Genomic DNA, 18,681 nt, shown 5'->3' on the forward strand with positions numbered 1-18,681 from the left:
TGCCTCCCACACAGGGAGTGTCTTAGCCCTGTCCCCACGCCCCAAAGACGGACTAAATTTGGGCTGACGGCCCGGTAGCGTTTGCCGCACCCCTAGCTGCAGCCCACCGAAAAGCTGTCGGGAGAGTCCCGCCTCGGGCGAGACTAAAAATCCTCTATGCCGTACAGCCAGCCTTTGATCCCCGGTAGCAACCCGAGCTCTGGGGCAGCGGACCGAACAGCCTTCGGGTGACCCGCCGCTGCAAGGGTGGCGTCGGCCCCGCCTCCACGCTCCCGGGGCCCGCCCCCTTCCGCTCAGGCCCTGCTTCGGCTTTCGGGGTTCCATCACCACCTCTTCACGCTGGGGCCAGTCCTCTCGCAGCATAGCCCCGCCTCTCACACTCTTGGGCCTTGCATTCCAACCACCTCGCGTCCTGGCACCGCCCCCGCGCCCCGCGGCCCCGCCTCCTGAACATCAGGGCCCGCCCCGCGTTCTCGGGTTTGAAGCCCTGGTGTCCGGGCTAGAGCTCCGGCCCCGCCCCCACGTGCCCTCGGAGTCCGGAGGAGGGGTTGGAGCTCGCGAGGAGGCGTGGCCGTAGTGCGGGAGGAGGCGCGGGCCTGGCGGCCGGGACTTTGGCTTTGACACAGACGGCGATCGGCGGCTGTGGCTTTGGTGCTGGGCTCTGGACCCGGTTCTTGCGGATACCGCGTCCGAGTCGGGAGAAGGACTTTTCGTTTGGATGAACGCAACTGCGGCAGCGCCGCCAGTCTTGGTGCAGCCGCAGCGGCCGGATTTCACTGCTGCTGCCGCCTCCGCGAAGCCCTGCAGCTCCTGCCGGTTCTGGGAGAGGCACTCAAGAGTTTTCTCCAGCAGAAACAGCTGGGACGCGCGGTCCGAGGTGGCGTGGGAGGGATCCCGCGGCCAGCCGCTGATCAGCACCTGCGCCGGCGCTGTCCTGGGCTGGGCTCAGGCTTCGGAGCCGCAGGTGGAAGGAGGACGCCCCAAAGGAGCAGCTGAGAGGTGGGGCGCTAGGAACGGCGCCAACTGTGGTAGAGGATGATAAACCCTTTCTCCGTGCCCGCACTAGTGAGGATGGAATTTCAAAGTTGCTGGTGGTGCTGAATGTCAGGAGTAGGGGGCGTGGGGATGCCCACTTCCTTTTGCCTGAGAGTTTAAATGGAAGCGACTGGAGGCGGGGAGATGGCCCCAGTGCTGGAAGAGTTGAGAGGCAAGGAGGAGAGGTGTAGTAGGCTGGTGGGGATAGGTCTCCTTCCAGGAGAAGCTGCTTATAGCGTTTTTTGACCCTAACGTGATAAAAATTGGGCTTCACTAGAGGTAAATCCTCATGCGACAGCCCCCTTGTGTGTGTTTCCTAAGGTTCACAGACAGACATCAGCCCTGGACTCCTGGCTAAGAATCCAAGCTGTAGGTAGGGAGCGCTAATGCAAACTGATTAACTGATTCAATCGATTTGTGTTTATTTGTTTTCCAGGTGGCCAAGTGAAAGGTAGTTTTGGACACTCGGGGCAGGTTATTTAATGTTTGTCTAGGTAACCATTTCATGCCCTGAATCCTGCACCTTCCCTCTGTGCCTGTGAGGTCTACTGGGCTTCCTCCCTAGCCAAAAGGCTTCCTGGACTCCTCCTGATCCTGCCATGGGGAGCACCCTGGGCTGCCACCGCTCCATCCCCCGGGACCCCTCGGACCTGTCCCATAGTCGCAAGTTCAGCGCAGCCTGCAACTTCAGCAACATCCTGGTCAACCAGGAGAGACTTAACATCAACACCGCCACGGAGGAGGAGCTGATGACCCTGCCGGGGGTGACGCGCGCGGTGGCACGGAGCATTGTGGAGTACCGCGAGTACATCGGTGGCTTCAAGAAAGTGGAGGACCTGGCACTGGTCAGTGGCGTGGGTGCCACCAAGCTGGAGCAGGTCAAGTTTGAGATCTGTGTGAGCAGCAAGGGCAGCTCGGCGCAGCACTCCCCCAGCTCCCTGAGGAGGGACTTGATGGCAGAGCAGCAGCCTCACCACCTGGCCACCGCCGCTGCCGTGCCCCTCACCCCGCGTGTCAACATCAACACAGCCACCCCGGCTCAGCTCATGAGCGTGCGGGGCCTCACGGAGAAGATGGCCGTCAGCATCGTGGACTACCGCCGTGAACATGGGCCCTTCCGCAGCGTGGAGGACCTGGTGAGGATGGGCGGGATCAATGCCGCCTTTCTGGACAGGATACGGCACCAGGTGTTTGCCGAGAGGTCCAGGCCTCCGTCCACCCACACCAACGGCGGTCTGACCTTCACCGCCAAGCCTCACCCCAGCCCCACCTCACTAAGCTTGCAGAGTGAAGACCTAGACCTGCCGCCTGGGGGGCCCACGCAGATCATCTCCACGAGGCCCTCGGTGGAGGCCTTCGGGGGCACGAGGGACGGGCGGCCTGTGCTGAGGCTGGCCACCTGGAACTTGCAGGGCTGTTCGGTGGAGAAGGCCAACAACCCCGGGGTGCGAGAGGTGGTGTGCATGACGCTCCTGGAAAACAGGTGAGGATAAGAACAAGCAAGGGCATTGGGTATGAAGGCAGCTCTTGCATGGCCTCATCTGTGCATGCAAATGAGTGGATTTGGGGGCGGGTATGGAGAGTGCAAGATTTTTAAATCAGTGGGCTTGAGGCCACAGCCAATATGGTGCAGTATTCTGAGTGGCTGAGCTCTCCTGCTCCAGGATTTTCTAAATAGAGCTATCTGGACTTGACGTCTGTATCTTGAACATGGTATGCTGCTGCTGCTGCTGCTAAGTCGCTTCAGTTGTGTCTGACTCTGTGGGTATGTCTGAGATTAATTCCTAAATTTGGGGTCAGTGGAAACTGTATTAGTATTACTGCTTTGGAAAATGTTTGACTTCCAAGACTTCATGGGGTTTACACCAAATGAAGCACTCACAGCCTGGGAATTGTTGCCCTTCTGCATGGGTGAAAGAGTTAGTCAGAGTTTTTTTTTCTTGGGAGGCAAAGTCACATTTGTTCTACCAAATATGCTAATTTGTGTCCAGAAAAATCTTTGCAAAGACCAGGTATTTGCAAACATACACGCTATGTAAATATATTTACCAAAATGCTGCAAATGAATCACCCTTCATTCTTTTTCCTTATTTAGCCTGAAGGTGGTTTTTAGGCCCACAGTTACAGCCCCAAATATATGTAAACCTCCCCTGTCTGAGGGCCAGAAAAGGCCAAGCTGATTGTATGGTGAACACTGGCCAGATTTCTACATTTGAACCATAGAAGAAGCGAGTTGTATGATGCCCTCTTATATCTGAGTGTTTACCTTATTTACAACGCTACTCTCTGTGGGAACTTCCGTTGACACTCCCTAAAACAAAACAATATTATTGTAGCAGTAATTCCCGCTGTGAAATAGTGCATTATATAACACAATCAACTTTGGGAAGGAAAGAAATATTTCTAATAGTCCCTTCCAAGGCAAAACCCAAACTCATGTCCATACGGATCCTGCTCTGAAGGGAATTGGCCCTGCCACCATTCCACACCACCCCCCACCCCACGTCCACTTCTGCCTTGAGATGCAGTATGCTTGGGACCACACACTGTTTTTTTTGCACTGGGTTGTTGGTGACATGAAGTGAGTTCTCGGCGGGAAATCACAGTGCATTGTGGCAGAGCATCAGGAAAAATGAGTGAGGAGAAAACCGGGTCAAAGCATTTCCCTGGCACTGTCCCACTGGCGTGCTCTGTCACTGAGTGTTAGGAACTTGCACCACTCAGGGAATGGGACCTGGGGAACCCGAATGCACTTCCTGCAACTCCACATCCTCTATTTTGCATCATAACTCACTCCTTTTGCAAAATCGTGTAGTACACAGGGGAGAATAGGACTCAACCCAGGAGATAACCTGTGCGGAATGACTGGACAGTTGTTCTTTTCATCCATGGCCGCATGGCTGTGCATCTGGGCAAGGAGAAGGGAGGCGGAGGGCTGACTGTTTAATTCCTATTATGAGTTTTCTTAAGGCTTATTTTGGGGATGGAGGAGGATGAATCAAGAGCTGAAGTTGCCCCCATGGGGATGACCGACTGGGTAGCCCTTGCCCACTTACCATGACAGATTTTTCAAGTGTGGTCTCTGGAAACCAGCATCAGCAACTGCCACGGGAACCTTGGGTTTTCCGCAACCTCTGGGTGGCTCTGATACGCAATAAAGTTTGCACCTTGTTGTACTGTGTGTTGGCAGTCAGATGTCCTGTGAGCTGCTCTGTGAATGTTTTCCCTGAAGTGTCTTTTCTGACAAGTCCGGTGAGTCCAGGCAGCGCTTTCTAGGTATATTTTCTTTGATGGTTCTGATCATCCTTGTAGTTATTCAACCATGTGGTGGTCTTTTTGGACAGAGTTTGAAGGGTTTACTTAGGTTCTAGAACAGATGAATGTGAAGGGTGGAAAATGGGAGAGTGAACAGGAAACAGCTGACTTCAGAGTGGGCTCCGGGCCGGGTCAACCAGGAACGCCAAGAAAGAGAGGTAACTTGCCCAGTGAGGGATTTGTCCTGGTGTCTCTTCTTTAGATTTCCTAGGGGGTGATGATTTGTTGAAGACAGTTGACTATTGTCCTCAAGTGAGAATTCAGGAAGAGCTTACCCAGAAGGGTGTAGAAGGGAGCATCTGGCAGCCACTTTAAATGTGACCTGTGTCGCCATCATATTTCTCACACTTGGCCGCATCTGTTGTCCTGTGGGTTGGTGTTTCTTTTTGCCTGTTCGTGATGTGTTCAGTGTTCTGGGCACTCTAAGCACCTTGTTAGTGTTTGGTAAACCTGAAGTAATTGGCTTAGGGCCTGACTCCCTGCAGAACTGGAATGGTCCATTGGTTAGGGCACTGAAAGATGCCTGGTTGTGACGGAGTGGATCACATGTCCTCAAAACAGCAGTGTACATTCTCCAGGAGCTGTGTTCATCCTGATTCACAAAATTATCTCACATTCCAATCGATCCTTTTATTAGCAAGAGGAAAGAAATTTAATTTGAGCAAGAATGGATGCAGGTAATTTTTGGGGTGCTCTTTATATACACACACACATATACATATATATAATATATATATTATAGTAGTTATGTGACTTTTGAATGTGCCTTTGTATTTTCACAGCTTTCTCAGTAACTCTGGGAAGTAGGTAATGCATGCTTTTATTATTGAGTCTCCACCTTTGAGTAAGGAAACTAAAACCGAAGAAGTTAAGTGACTTGCCTGTATCCCACAGCTCATTAGTATGTCAGCTGGGACTAGGACCCAGAACCTTCTGACTTTAGACCTGTGCTCTTTGCAAGTGTGCCATTTTATAAGCACCTTATTTTTATCCTGCCTCTTGTTCAGACATTCCACACTCTGCCTAACCAGGGGCATTTGCCAAATTGTGTACTAGTCCTATTTTCATACATTAAATTCATTGTAAAGAAAAAAAGAAAACCCCCAGCTCCACCTCTGTATGTGTTAAATTGGTGAAATTCCTTAACTTCTCGAAGTCTCAGTTTTTCCATATGATAAATGTAGCTAATGTAAAACACACACATACACACAGAGAAACACAAACCCTTGGGCACTTTTTTTGCAAAGGGAATAGCTGGCTCTTGTTTTCCTCTCTGTGGGTTTGTGTGTCTTTTCTTAGACTAAAACATACCTGGCTGAGACTCTAACAGGATGGAGTCTTTTTGGCCCTGAGGTGCTGCTGCCTTGGTGGACAAGTGTGTATGAGCTACAAGAAATCATGTTTTGCACATGCAGCCTGAGATAGAGCAGAAAGCTCAATAATCACGATTACCAGGAACCTTCAAGGATGTCTTGCTGTGGCACAGAACTGACAGGTTTCATCAGATTCCTTTGCTGAGTGTCAATCTTAGGCAATGTTTTTCTTGTTTTCAGGATTTATGGAGCAAGTCTAAAAGAGGAATGCTTCTGCTAAATACTCTTGCAAAATTTGATGATAGCCCAGATATGGAATGAAGATTGTTTATTTTTTTCTATTCCAGTTTTAATGAGATATAGCTGACATATAGAACTGTAGAAGTTTAAAGTATACAGCATAATGATTTGACTCACAGATGTCATGCAATGATGACCACAATAAGTTTAGTAAAAATCTGTCATCTCATATAGGTACAAAATCAAAGAAATAGAAAAAAAAAAAATTAACATTTTTTCCTTGTGATGAGAGCTCTTAGGATTTACTCTCCTAACAACTTTCATGGATTACATGCAGAAGTGCTAATTACGTTAATCATGTTATACATTGTCTCCCTAGTACTTTTTCACCTTTTAACTGGAAATTTGTACTTTTTGACTACCTTCATCCAACTTTCCCTCCCTCTATGCCTCACCTCTTGTAACCACAAATCCGATCTCTTTTCCTAGGAGTGAGTTTGTTTTTTGAAGGGAACTTGACCTATAACACTGTTAGTTCCTCATGTACCACATAATGATTCAATATTTCTATACATTTCAAAATGATCACCATGATAAGTCTAGTTATGATCTGTCACTGTACAAAGATACTATATCATTATTGATTGTATTCTCCACACTGAACACTGTACTTGTGACTTACTTCTTTTGTAACTTGAAGTTTCTACCTGTTAATCTCCCTCACTTATTTCTCTTCTCCCCCACTTCCCCTCTGGCAACTGTGTGTTCTCTGTCTCTATGACTCTGTGTTTAGCTATGTTTGTTAATTTGCTTTGTTTTCTAAATTCCACGTATAGTAGTAATAGTTTAGTCACTGAGTCGCGTCCTACTCTTGCGACCCCATGGACAGTAGCCTGCCAGGCTCCTCTGTCCTTGGGATTCTCCAGGCAAGAATACTGGAGTGGGTTGCCATTTCCTTCTCCAGGGAAATTCCACATATAGTGTTTGTCTTTTTCTGTCTGACTTATTTCACTTAGCATAATATCCTCCAAGTCCATCCATGTTGTTGCAGATGGCAAAATTTCATTCTTTTCATGGTTGAGTAATGTTCCATTATGTGTGTGTGTGTGTGTGTGTGTGTGTGTGTGTCTATGTATATACAACGTCTTTATCCATTCATTTATCAGTGGGAACTTAGGTTGCTTCCATATCTTGGTTATTGTAAACATTGCTCCAATGAACATACAGATACATCTGTCTTTTTCTTTGGATCTGTACCCTGCAGTGGGACTGCTGGGTCACATAGTAGTTTTTGTTTTAGTTTTTTGAGGAACTTCCATACTGTTTTCCATAGTGGCTATGCCAATTTACATTCCCACCAACAGTGCGCAAGCGTTCCTTTTCTTCACATCCTTGTCAACATTTGTTATTTGTGGTCTTTTTGATGATAGCCATTCTGACAGGTGTAAGGAAATATCTCCTTGTGATTTTAACTTGCATCTCCTGATAATTCGTGATTTTGAGAAGGTTGTTTGAATTTTACTCTTTGTTTTTTTGCTGAGGAATTGTTCAATTTTGAACAGTCCTTTTGGTTTCTGAAAGCATAAGCGCTGTAGGAGCTGACAGATAATCTCCAGAAGAAATAAGGAGTTTAGCATCCCACTTGCACATTTTCCCATGGTCTCCATCAGAAAGAAATGTGTCAAAGTCTTGAGTCTTTTAATGGTCTGAATCGGTTTTCTTGCCTCATGTTTGTTTGTGGTATCAAAGCACAAGGTGAATTAGTGCATGACAGCACACACTCCTTGTGAAAAAAGGGATTTTAGTTTGTCAGACTTAATAGACTCAGTATAGATACAGCCCATCTTGTTGTTTGATTCATTCATGGAAAAACATGTATTGAATGGCTGCTATGTATATGTATATGCTAAATTTGGGAGTCAGACTGGCCTTGTTTTTAAACCAAGTTAAGGAAATGTGAATCAGCTTTTATGGCTCAGCCTCAAAACATTTGGAAAAATCTGCACATTTTATCAAAATTCACCGAGCAGGACTGATACCGGGTTGAATTTTTAATAAGAGTAATGGGCTCATCCTGAGGGACTGAAGGTTGGTGGGTGCAGCCAGACATATCATCTTGGGGCAAAGTGCCCAGCAGTTGCCTTAAAGTAGAAATTGTGAAATCTCTTTTGACAGCTGTGGAAACGGAGGCTCAGAGAGATTAAATAGCATCCGTGTGGCCTTCAGAAACGAAGATGTTGGAATCAGATTTTGAAGGCAGGCATGTTTGATTTCAGAGCAGGGAATGGAGGTATCTCTTCCCAAATTCCATGGCCTTGACTGACGCTCACCCACCTGCTCTTTCCTCCCTCTCTTCGGCCTCAGGCTGGCCAGGCATCAGAGCTTTACCTAGACTCTCAGGCCGCTGGAGACCTCTGCTCCCTTCCTGTTTTTGTTCCTGTGAAGGACAGGGCTTTGGGCCAGAGGTGGAGCACTCCAGAGGGTGTCAGTTCCCCACCGCCTTGCACTGGGACCCTCAAGTGTGAGTCTGCGACCTTGGCTCCACTCCAAGGCTGTGTTCCGGTTTTCTGAGCCAGAGAGCTCTGGGTTTCCAGAGAGAAAGGTGGTCAGTAGTAAAACTGCTGAGGATTAATGAGAGAAGAGGGCGTGAATGAAGGGAAGGCCTGGGGTGAGCAGACACAGGGCTTATTTCACCAAAGGGACAGCTCTTCCTTTTGTCATTCCAGAAAGCTGGGCCCACTGGGATCTGATTCGTAGTGGGGAAGAGGGGGTGTGTTGAAAATATTGATTCTTCTAGAAGATACTCATTCCTTTATTATTTATTCATTTAACAGAATTTTTTTGAGCTCTCACTAAGTACCAAGCTCTGGTAATAAAGTGTATGATAAGACAAAGCCAGTGCTCTTACAGAGTTTCCATTTTAGGCAGGAAGACAAACAAGTCAGTACACAGATAAATGCCTATAGATAGTGGTGAAAGCTGAGGGTGATGGAGGCTTGCTGAGTAGATGGGGGTCAAGGAAGCCTCATCTGAGGAGCTAAGGAGCCAGGCATGGAAGAAGTTGGAGGAAAGAGTGCTTCACTAGAGGAGCCAGCAGGTGCAAAGGCCCTGAGAGAGCTTGCTTCAGACAGAGAGCCGGAGTTCCGGGAGTGGAAGGTGGCTTCCACTTCCACTTGGAGAGGGAGGTAGGGCCAGGTGGGTGGGGCCGCAGAGGATTAGAAGCAGAAGTTGATGAATTAGCTGTTATCAGATTGTTCTGTCTGCTGGGGGGTCTCTTAGAGTGTGTCCTAGGAGTTGACTAAGTGAGGCTATTATAGCATACAGGCTGAAAAGGATGATGACAGGGGAGCAGAAGTGGGTGGCGATAAGAAGATCTTTTAGAGACAAAAACTGAAAAGACTTGCCTGTGTTTGGGATATTGTGGAGATTAACTGGGTAGATTGCTAGAAGACAGGCTCAGAGGCATTTAAGAAATCTGGAGGCTGACTCACATGCCTCTGTGTTAAGTCGGCATGATGCAGCTTGGTGACCTTACCCCTCTGTCTGCTGTTGCCTCACTCTGGACAAATGTGGGATCTTGGTCCACAGTGGATGAAGAAAGAGGCCATGAGGTCCTCTGTGTAGACCAGGTGCTGGACTGCACCCCATGGGCCAAGAAAGAGCCTGGGGACAGTAACAGAGACATCAGTGAATTATTGGACAAGGCTTTTACACAAAGGGTCCTGGAGCAACACCCCACCTGTGTGGCAGACTGCAGGGCAAGACATGAGAGCAATCTTTGGTACTTAGGGGAGAAGGAGGCTACTATTATAGGGAAGAATTGAGGTCAGGTGGGCTCATCAGTTACCAGGGACTCGTTAAGTTCCATAATGAAGAGGATTGGGTAGACATGTGAGTGGAACAGATTGGTCGAGCTGGGATTGGGATATACAGAGCAAGAGAACAGCTATATTAAACGGCCTAACCATATATTTGTGCTGTGCTGTGCTTAGTCGCATCCAACTCTTTGCAACCCCATGGACTGTAGCCCACGAGGCTCCTCTGTTCATGGAATTTTCCAGGCAAGAATACTGGAGTGGGTTGCTCTTTCCTCCTCCCAGAGGATCTTCTTGAACCAGGGATTGAACCCACATCTCTCTGGCAGGCAGATTCTTTACCATTGTACCACCTGGGAAACCCCAAAAGACATTTACAGAAGTTAAATTCAACGTGGATTGAATTTAAGTGCACTTACCTAGTGAGGTCAGAGGCACAGGGTGACGTCAGGGAGCTCACAGTCTCACAAGGAGACACATTCCCAGGTGCTTACCGGGTCCGTGTCTGTTTTGAAGAAAGAGGCCAAGCTTAAGCCCAGGGGTCTGGTACCTGTCTGCCTGGCTCTGGAGGCGGATGGAGAGCTCAGCATAGGAAAGGGATGTGGGGACAGGATCAAGGTGGTTGGAAAGGAATTAGTCTGGAGGGGAGGCCAGGTTCTGAGCAGCAGGAGTAGTGGCCATCAGGGTGAAGGTGAATATCAGCAACTCCCCACGCAGCCATCAGGTGAGGAGGAGGAAGTCAGTCAGTTCCCGACTTGCACAGGCTCAAGGTGTGAATCATTCAGACGAGGAGCTCCGTGGTAGAGAATAGCACTGTGGTATGTGTTATTTTTATTTCAAAATTACCCAATCTTACAAAAGATTTTATCTCAGAGTTCTTAACAATCTCTGCCAGTAACAAAATCATGCATTTCACTGATATTTGATGTGTTCCTCATGGACACCCTGGTCTTTGTGTTATCATGTACAGCTGAGTGGAAATTCCACACCTGTGCTCTTTTCAAAACATCCAGGATATTATGCAGAAATGCCCTGCTCTGCTTGCGGGCTTGCAGTTCTCAACAGAGATTTAGGAACTTAGAAACTTGCCTATCCTATTCCTGATGACTGTACACAGGCCTCAGCTGGACAGCAGTTCTTATTGTAATGTTTTGATTGACAACTGCCAAACAACTGGACTCCAGCGGATAGGAACCCTGGGGAGATGTGCTCAGAGTAAGCAGTTCTTTATTAAGAAGTCCTGACTCCTACTAAACTACTGGGGAAAGAAACCCTGAGTTTTCTTTACTGAGTACAGCTCTCTACCTCTGTTGTTTTGTTTTTTGTTTCCAACAAACCCTTGTTTCTAGCGAGTTCTATTTTGATTTAGCCATTACCTGATTAAGCTGTTAAGCTGGGCCTTCAATTACTTTATCTAAAGGCTGCTGTAAACTCCTGAAATGCGATGCTGAAGCCATGAGAATGTTGTTACATGGCCACATTGAAGGTTGTATTTGGGGTGTGGTTTTATTGTGTTGCAGGGATCTGAATCCTATTTGCTCACCCAAAAGCTAGAGAATGAAATCAGTACTTGGTCTTTCTCAACTAATGCTGAAATCATGGTGTCTTTTAAAGTGGGAGATGTTAGATAAAATTGCTGTTTTAAAAAATACTGATCCAATTATCTGTTACAAAAAAAAAATTCTCTAGAATGTGTTTTTATTAAGCAAATTGAGTCTGACTTAAGTATTTTTGCATTCTCTCTTTCCTTAAATGAGGAAAAAGTAAAAGTTTTAGTGGCCTCTCAGTACCAGTGATTGGGCTTCCCCAGGTGGCTCAGTGGTTAAAAAAATCCACCTGCAGGAGATCTAGGAGACTCAGGTTCGATCCCTGAGCTGGGAGGATCCCCTGGAGGAGGAAATGGCAACCCACTCCGGTACTCTTGCCTGGAAAAATCCCACGGACGGAGGAGCTTGGTGGGCTACAGTCCACAGGGTCGTGGAGAGTCAGACACGACTGCCAGTAGATTTGGGGCTTCGTCTCTCTGTGTTTGGTGGGCGACCTCTGCAGCTGCAGTTCATTGTGTCATTTTACTGGTGAGTTCTTTGCAAAGTTGCAAAGTCGTTTTTAACTTGAGGACTCATTTTAAACGTGAAACTACTGCATGTCCCTCCCCCCACATAATAGTAATTGTGTTCAGTGTCCACAACTGTGGTAGCAGTAGTTGTACTAAGAACAAAAACAATGATAGTTAACACTGATAGTTGCTGTGGCTGATGTCCAGGGCTAAGTAGCTTTCCTTTGGGTATCATCATCAGTCCTCCTACACGTGCAGAAGTGACGGCTCAGGGAGGTTGAGTAATTTTCCCCAGGGTCATACACCTTTTAGGTGATGGAGCTTGGATTATAACCTAAGCAATTAGATTCCAAGGTGTGATGATAAAGTATTTAGTTCATTAATGCTTTTCCACAACTTTGTGTTTTATTCATTACCCCAGCCTTTTTACTCAACTAAGTGCTCTCTAACCAACTTGGTTCGAGTTTCATAGTCATGATCTTTCATAAGTATGCTGATGACATTATCATCGTGTGTATATATCCAGTATTTCTTTGTTCAAAGTGGAGCAAGGATATTTGCAAAGCAATCTGAGTATGCAATACTATATTTTTACTACTTTTCAGTCTTTTACAATCATCTTGCCCACATCTGTTTTTACAGCAGTTTCTTCAAACAATTTGCTTTCATAGAAGCTTTCCAAACATTCATCTTCCTTTTCTTAGAAGCAACTTCTGTTTCTGCTCAGACTCCTGTTTTGACAGCCGATGTCGCGGTTAGGAGACCACAGCAATATGCACAATGGGCATGAACAAGTCTGGGGATAGACCCAGCTGGACCTGGGTGAGCATGTGAGAAAGGGGAATTCATCAACTGGGAGAACTCAGTGTGGCATGGGTGCCCAGCTCCCAGCGTCTTTGATGAAGGGAATGAGGGCAGTCTGCTGAGCGGGTCCCTTGGGTAGAGGCTGGTTAGGAGAATCTCTTTTGTGTTTTTAAGGGCACTAGTACCTGGCCCAAGTTACATTACTTCTGTAGTCTAGAGACTGTATTTGCTGTGGATATATTGGCCAACCCAACATATTACAGACCGTGGCAGTGACTGAGGGTTGTTACTGATAGACTATTATTTTTTCTAGATTGACTCAAAAATATAAGGCCAAGGGTTCATTGGTCCAGTTTCTTTCCCCAAATCTTTTGCAACTTTCAGAAATATGAGGTGAAGGAGTAATTAGCTTTTAAAAAATTTTTTTGACTTAAGACTTGGACTAGTCAGCATTTTCTTCAGTGCGGTAGAGAGCCTGCTTATGAAACTCACTAATGTGAGCTGGGAGGGATTTAATAAGCAGGTAGACTGGAGTCAGTGGTGTATAAAACATCTTCCTGAGTTTATAACTCTGCACCATCTTTTTAAACTGTTCTAGATTTTATGTTCAAGTTCGATTTTTAAATTCATGTTCATACATGTGAAACTGTGTCAGACACCATGGTGTCACAGTACTCACACGCTGGGCTCTGTTAAATGCCAGGCAGGGCTGTTTGGAGTGGATTTGTAATCTTAAATTGTGTTAGATTTGTTGCTTCCAATATTAACAGTAAAAGTGCAAGTAATATTTGGATATTGTTCATTTCGGTTCAGTCGCTCAGTCATGTCCGACTCTTTGCGACCCCATGAATCGCAGCACACAAGGCCTCCCTGTCCATCACCAACTCCCAGAGTTCACTCAGACTCACATCCATCGAGTCAGTGATGCCATCCAGCCATCTCATCCTCTGTCGTCCCCTTCTCCTCCTGCCCCCAATCCCTCCCAGCATCAGAGTCTTTTCCAATGAGTCAACTCTTCGCATGAGGTGGCCAAAGTACTGGAGTTTCAGCTTTAGCATCATTCCTTCCAAAGAAATCCCAGGGCTGATCTCCTTCAGAATGGACTGGTTGGATGTCCTTGCAGTCCAAGGGACTCTCAAGAGTCTTCTCCAACACCACAGTTCAAAAGCATCAATTCTTCAGCGCTCAGCCTTCTTCACAGTCCAACTTTCACATCCATACATGACCACTGGAAAAACCATAGCCTTGACTAGACGGACCTTAGTTGGCAAAGTAATGTCTCTGCTTTTGAATATGCTATCTAGGTTGGTCATAACTTTCCTTCCAAGGAGTAAGCGTCTTTTAATTTCATGGCTGCAGTCACCATCTGCAGTGATTTTGGAGCCCAAAAAAATAAAGTCTGACACTGTTTCCACTGTTTCCCCATCTATTTCCCATGAAGTGATGGGACAAGATGCCGTGATCTTTGTTTTCTGAATGTTGAGCTTTAAGACAACTTTTTCACTCTCCACTTTCACTTTCATCAAGAGGCTTTTTAGTTCCTCTTCACTTTCTGCCATAAGGGTGGTGTCATCTGCATATCTGAGGGTATTGATATTTCTCCCAGCAATCTTGATTCCAGCTTGTGCTTCTTCCAGCCCAGCGTTTCTCATGATGTACTCTGCATATAAGTTAAATAAGCAGGGTGACAATATACAGCCTTGATGTACCCCTTTTCCTATTTGGAACCAGTCTATTGTTCCATGTCCAGTTCTAACTGTTGCTTCCTGACCTGCATACAGGATTCTCAAGAGGCAGGTCAGGAGGTCTGGTATTCCCATCTCTTTCAGAATTTTCTACAGTTTATTGTGATCCACACAGTCAAAGGCTTTGGCATAGTCAATAAAGCAGAAATAGATATTTTTCTGGAACTCTCTTGCTTTTTCAGTGATCCAGCGGATGTTGGCAATTTGATCTCTGGTTCCTCTGCCTTTTCTAAAACCAGCTTGAACATCTGGAAGTTCACGGTTCATGTATTGCTGAAGCCTGGCTTGGAGAATTTTGAGCATTACTTTACTAGCGTGTGAGATGAGTGCAATTTTGCGATAGTTGGATATTGTTAGTTTCAACTTAAATATTGTTGGAGTTTCAACTTGGAAATACAAGTTGCTTCTGTCTGTTCAACTTTTGAATAATTGAAGAGCATCTGAAACTCTAAGACGTTTGTTCAAAATGTTACTATTTTACATATGTTAGTGTATATGCTTCCATACTACTTTCCATTCATCTCACCCTCTCTTTCCTCTCCCCAGCCCTTGTTCATAAGTCTGTTCTCTATGTCTGCATCTCCACTGCTGCCCTGAGAATATGTTCATCAGACTCCAGGGACTCAAACTGGGTTCTGTAACAACCTAGAGAAGTGGGAAAGGGTGGCAAGTGGGAGGGAGATTTAAGAGAAAGGAGACATATGCACACCTCTGGCTAATTCATGTGGATGTATGACAGAAATCAAACCAATATTGTAAAGCAATCATCAATCAATTAAAAAATATAATTAAAATGTTACTATTTGTAACCATTTATCTAATCTATGAAAATCAAGAATTTCTTGATCTACCAAAGCAAGATATAAAAATAAACCAGGTAATGAGTGAAAGATAAGAATGTGTGATCACCATAACCCCTGATTCCACATACAGTATCTGTGTATCAAAGCAACTGTGGCATTTTTCTTGACTGTTTATATTGGTAAAGGCTATATACTTAAACGTACTCAGTTCTTCTGAATCACGAAAGTCCCTTCCAACTCTGAGGGTTTTTGTACAGAGAGGGAAGATGGTCACTATTTCTACCAAACGTCCTTCAATTCAGAGAAGGAAAAGCAGTTGTTTTTGTAGGTAAGAGTGTATTAGTTTGCTAGAGCTGTCATATCAAAGGAGCACAGATTGGGCAGCTTAAACAAAAGAAATTTATTTTCTCATAATTCTGGAGCCTGGAAGTCCAAGATCAAGGTGTCAATAGGGTTGGTTTCTCCTTGGCCTGTAGATAGCTGTCATCTCCCTGTGTCTTCATGTAGTCTTCCCTGGATACCTGCCTGTTAAAATTGCCTCTTTTTTCCCCCTAATATTTATTTATTTGGCTGCATCAGGCCTTAGTTGCAGCACGCAGGATCTTTGATCCTCGTTGCGGCATGCGGAGGCTTGAGTTGTGGCATGTGGGATCTAGTTCCCTGACCACAGATCGAACTCAGGGCCCCTGCATTAGGAGCGCAGAGTCTTAGCCACTGGACCACCAAGTAAGTCCCCAAATTTCCTCTTCTTAAAAGGACATCAGTCTTATTGGATTGGGGCTACTCTAATGGCATCCAAATGCTAGAGTACTGGGGATTAGGACTCCAACATATGACTTTTGGAGGACCTGATTCAGCCCATAACAAGAGGAGGGTAAGAAAAATTGCTCAAGAACTTCCTCTTTGGCTACTTGTGAGGAACCTGTTCCTCCTGGTTTTTCCTGGGGCAGTGATGATTTCAAGTATTTGTTTAACAAAGAGTTTAAAGCTGGAGAAAGCTGCCTTGGAGTTACTGGAGTGACAGTCTACTGGACAAGAGAAATGGCTTTCTGGCTGGGCAATAGCAGGTATGCACTAGCAGTTAGGGACTAAGATTTGTTTCCTTTGAACTTCTCTCTTTCCAACTTGCCAGTCCTCGGTTTTCTCCTGAAACACGAGCAGTGACCAAACCTTCTACCTACCCCCACCAAGGCAGCAGCTCCAGTTTGCCAAATTCTCTGCTTGCCCTTGGCTACAAGTAATGGTGCACATGAGTTGGTCTGCCCTTCAGAATTTTAGTGCCCTTTAGCATTGCTGTGGAGAGGCGTGATTCGGAGGGACCTCTGAAGCCTACTCACCTTCAGCTGTCCCTGACTTACTGTTAAGCATTCCAGTCACGGGCTCCCCTATAGGGCTGTGTTTCCCCTCGCGTTACAGTCATTCTGTTGTCATTGCCTGCATGATGCCTTCCGCACCCCAGACTGTACATACAACCTAGTTTCAGCACAATAGCACTTGAGAATTTGTGGAAAGGAGAAATGACCCCTGGCATCTACTATTTACTTTACCCCATGTGCTGTTGCTCAGCCTTTTATATTCATTAACTAATTTAATCTTTGCACCATCCCAATGAGGTTGGCAAAGTATTCCCACCTTACACATAAGGAAATTCAAATAATTTAAGTAAACTTGCCTGAGCCACGTAGTTGGTGGGTATAGAGCAGAAGTTCAAAGCTGGGCAGAATTACTCAGAGCCCAAAGTCGTTTACATTCAGATGCAGAGAATCCATAAACCTAGAGATGGCACCAGGGGGTTAAGGAAGGGGACATTTCTTTCCTAAACATTTTGTGTCTAGAAAGTGTGAGAGACAAGTTTCAGAGAGGGTACTTTCTGGAATGGGGCCCAGCCGGCGCTTGAGGAAGTCATCCAGTTCCATCATCAAGTGAGGTCAGGCTTTGGGGACACAAGATTTTTTTTAAATTGAGATATAATTTCCATACAATGCAATTCACCCTTTTAAAATGTACAGTTTGGTTTTTAGTATATTCACAAAGTTGTGCAGCCCTCAGCACTGTTTCTGAACATTTGTTTCACCCACAAGGAAACTCCATACCGGTAGTCACACCCCTTCTCCCAGCCCGAGGCAACCACTGATCTACTTTCTGTCTTTGTGGATTTTCCTGTCCAGTTCATTTTATATAAATGGAATTATATAATATATGGTCTTCTGTATCTGGATTTTTTTTTTTTTTTTACTTAGATTCATCCATGTTGTAGCATGTGTATTTCTTTTTTATGGCTGAATAATAGTCCATTATAGGGATGTACCTCATTTATGCCTGCAATGTAGGAAACCTGGGTTCAGTCCCTGGATCAGGAAGATCCCCTGGAGAAGGGAATGGCAACCCACTCCATTATTCTTGCCTGGAAAATTCCATGGACAGAGGAGCCCGGCAGGCTGTAGTCCATGGGGTCGAAAAGAGTCAGACATGACTGAGTGACTAATACGTTCATTTTCTTTGTTCAGTCATCAGCTGATGGACATTTAGTTTGTTTTTACTTATTAGCTATTGTAAATAATGCTGCTATGAATCCTTGTGGACAAGTTTATGTATGACATATGTTTTTATTTCGTTTGGGCATATACCTAAGAGTGGAGTTGCTAAGTCACATGGTAATTCAATGTTTAACCCTTTGAGGAACTGCTAGACCATTTTCTAGAATGGCTGAACCGTTTTACATTCCCACCAGCAATATCTGAGGGCTCCTCTTTTCTGCACATCCTCCCCAACACTTGTTATTCCTTCTTTTTTATTATAACCACATTAATTGACATGAAGTGGTATCTCATTAAGGGTTTTAGCTGCATTTCTCTGATGACTTGTGATTTTTGGCATCTTCTCATGTGTTCATTGGGCATTTATATATCTTCTTTGGAGAACAGTCTGTTTAGAGCTGGGTCACCTGTTCTCAACACCTGTTTCCAAGCTGATAAAATATAAAATACCTTGGTGCTGACTCCCTTTTCACTCCATTATTTCCCCTCTTCCTTGCTTCTGAGACACAGGTTCATTATACCAGAGCCTAACCTGGAATAATTGTTTTGTAACAGAAAAACTGCCTGTTGTCCTACAGAAACAATCCCCCTATTGAAGACGGAACCTGGAGGATTCCATTTGGTGCGCTTCGTTACATATTCTACCTGGAGCAGTCTGGCTCCCCTGCAGTTGTAACACTGTCCTTGAGAAGTACTTGGTGTCCTTTGATTTTCACACTCAAGTTATGTGTTTTGGATGGAACTTGAGTGCTTTTTTTACTTTTTCCCAAAGTCAAAAGTGATGTATGCCAAGAATTGCTGTGAAGGGTGAATTGGACATGCGTACGTGCGTACCTGAGTACCCAGTTGTGTCTGACTCTTTTCAACACCATGGGCTATAGCCCGCCAGGCTCCTCTGTCCATGGAATTTTCCAGGCAAGAATATGGGAAAGGGTTGCTATTTCCTACTCCAGGGCATCTTCCCGACCCAGGGATCAAACCCACATCTCCTGCACTGGCAGGCAAATTCTTTACCACT

The 18,681-nt window shown here is 45.7% G+C and overlaps 1 protein-coding gene across 2 annotated transcripts in view; it reads left to right on the top strand.

Annotated features, from left to right (window-relative positions):
• Positions 1 to 471: 471 nt before the first annotated feature.
• The window catches only part of EEPD1 (endonuclease/exonuclease/phosphatase family domain containing 1), a 121,937-nt gene continuing 103,727 nt past the window's right edge, over positions 472 to 18,681 (top strand). Inside the window, exons 1-2 of one of the 2 annotated variants that reach the window (XM_027539525.1) lie at positions 472 to 1,028; positions 1,472 to 2,518. In XM_027539525.1, coding sequence (XP_027395326.1) covers positions 1,635 to 2,518 — 884 coding nt within the window. In that variant the 5' untranslated portion in view covers positions 472 to 1,028; positions 1,472 to 1,634. The remainder of the gene's footprint in view (positions 1,029 to 1,471; positions 2,519 to 18,681) is intronic. The other variant, XM_027539524.1, reaches the window with a different exon arrangement.

This window comes from Bos indicus x Bos taurus, chromosome 4, assembly GCF_003369695.1.
Source record: "Bos indicus x Bos taurus breed Angus x Brahman F1 hybrid chromosome 4, Bos_hybrid_MaternalHap_v2.0, whole genome shotgun sequence".
Classification (NCBI taxonomy): Eukaryota; Metazoa; Chordata; class Mammalia; order Artiodactyla; family Bovidae; genus Bos; species Bos indicus x Bos taurus.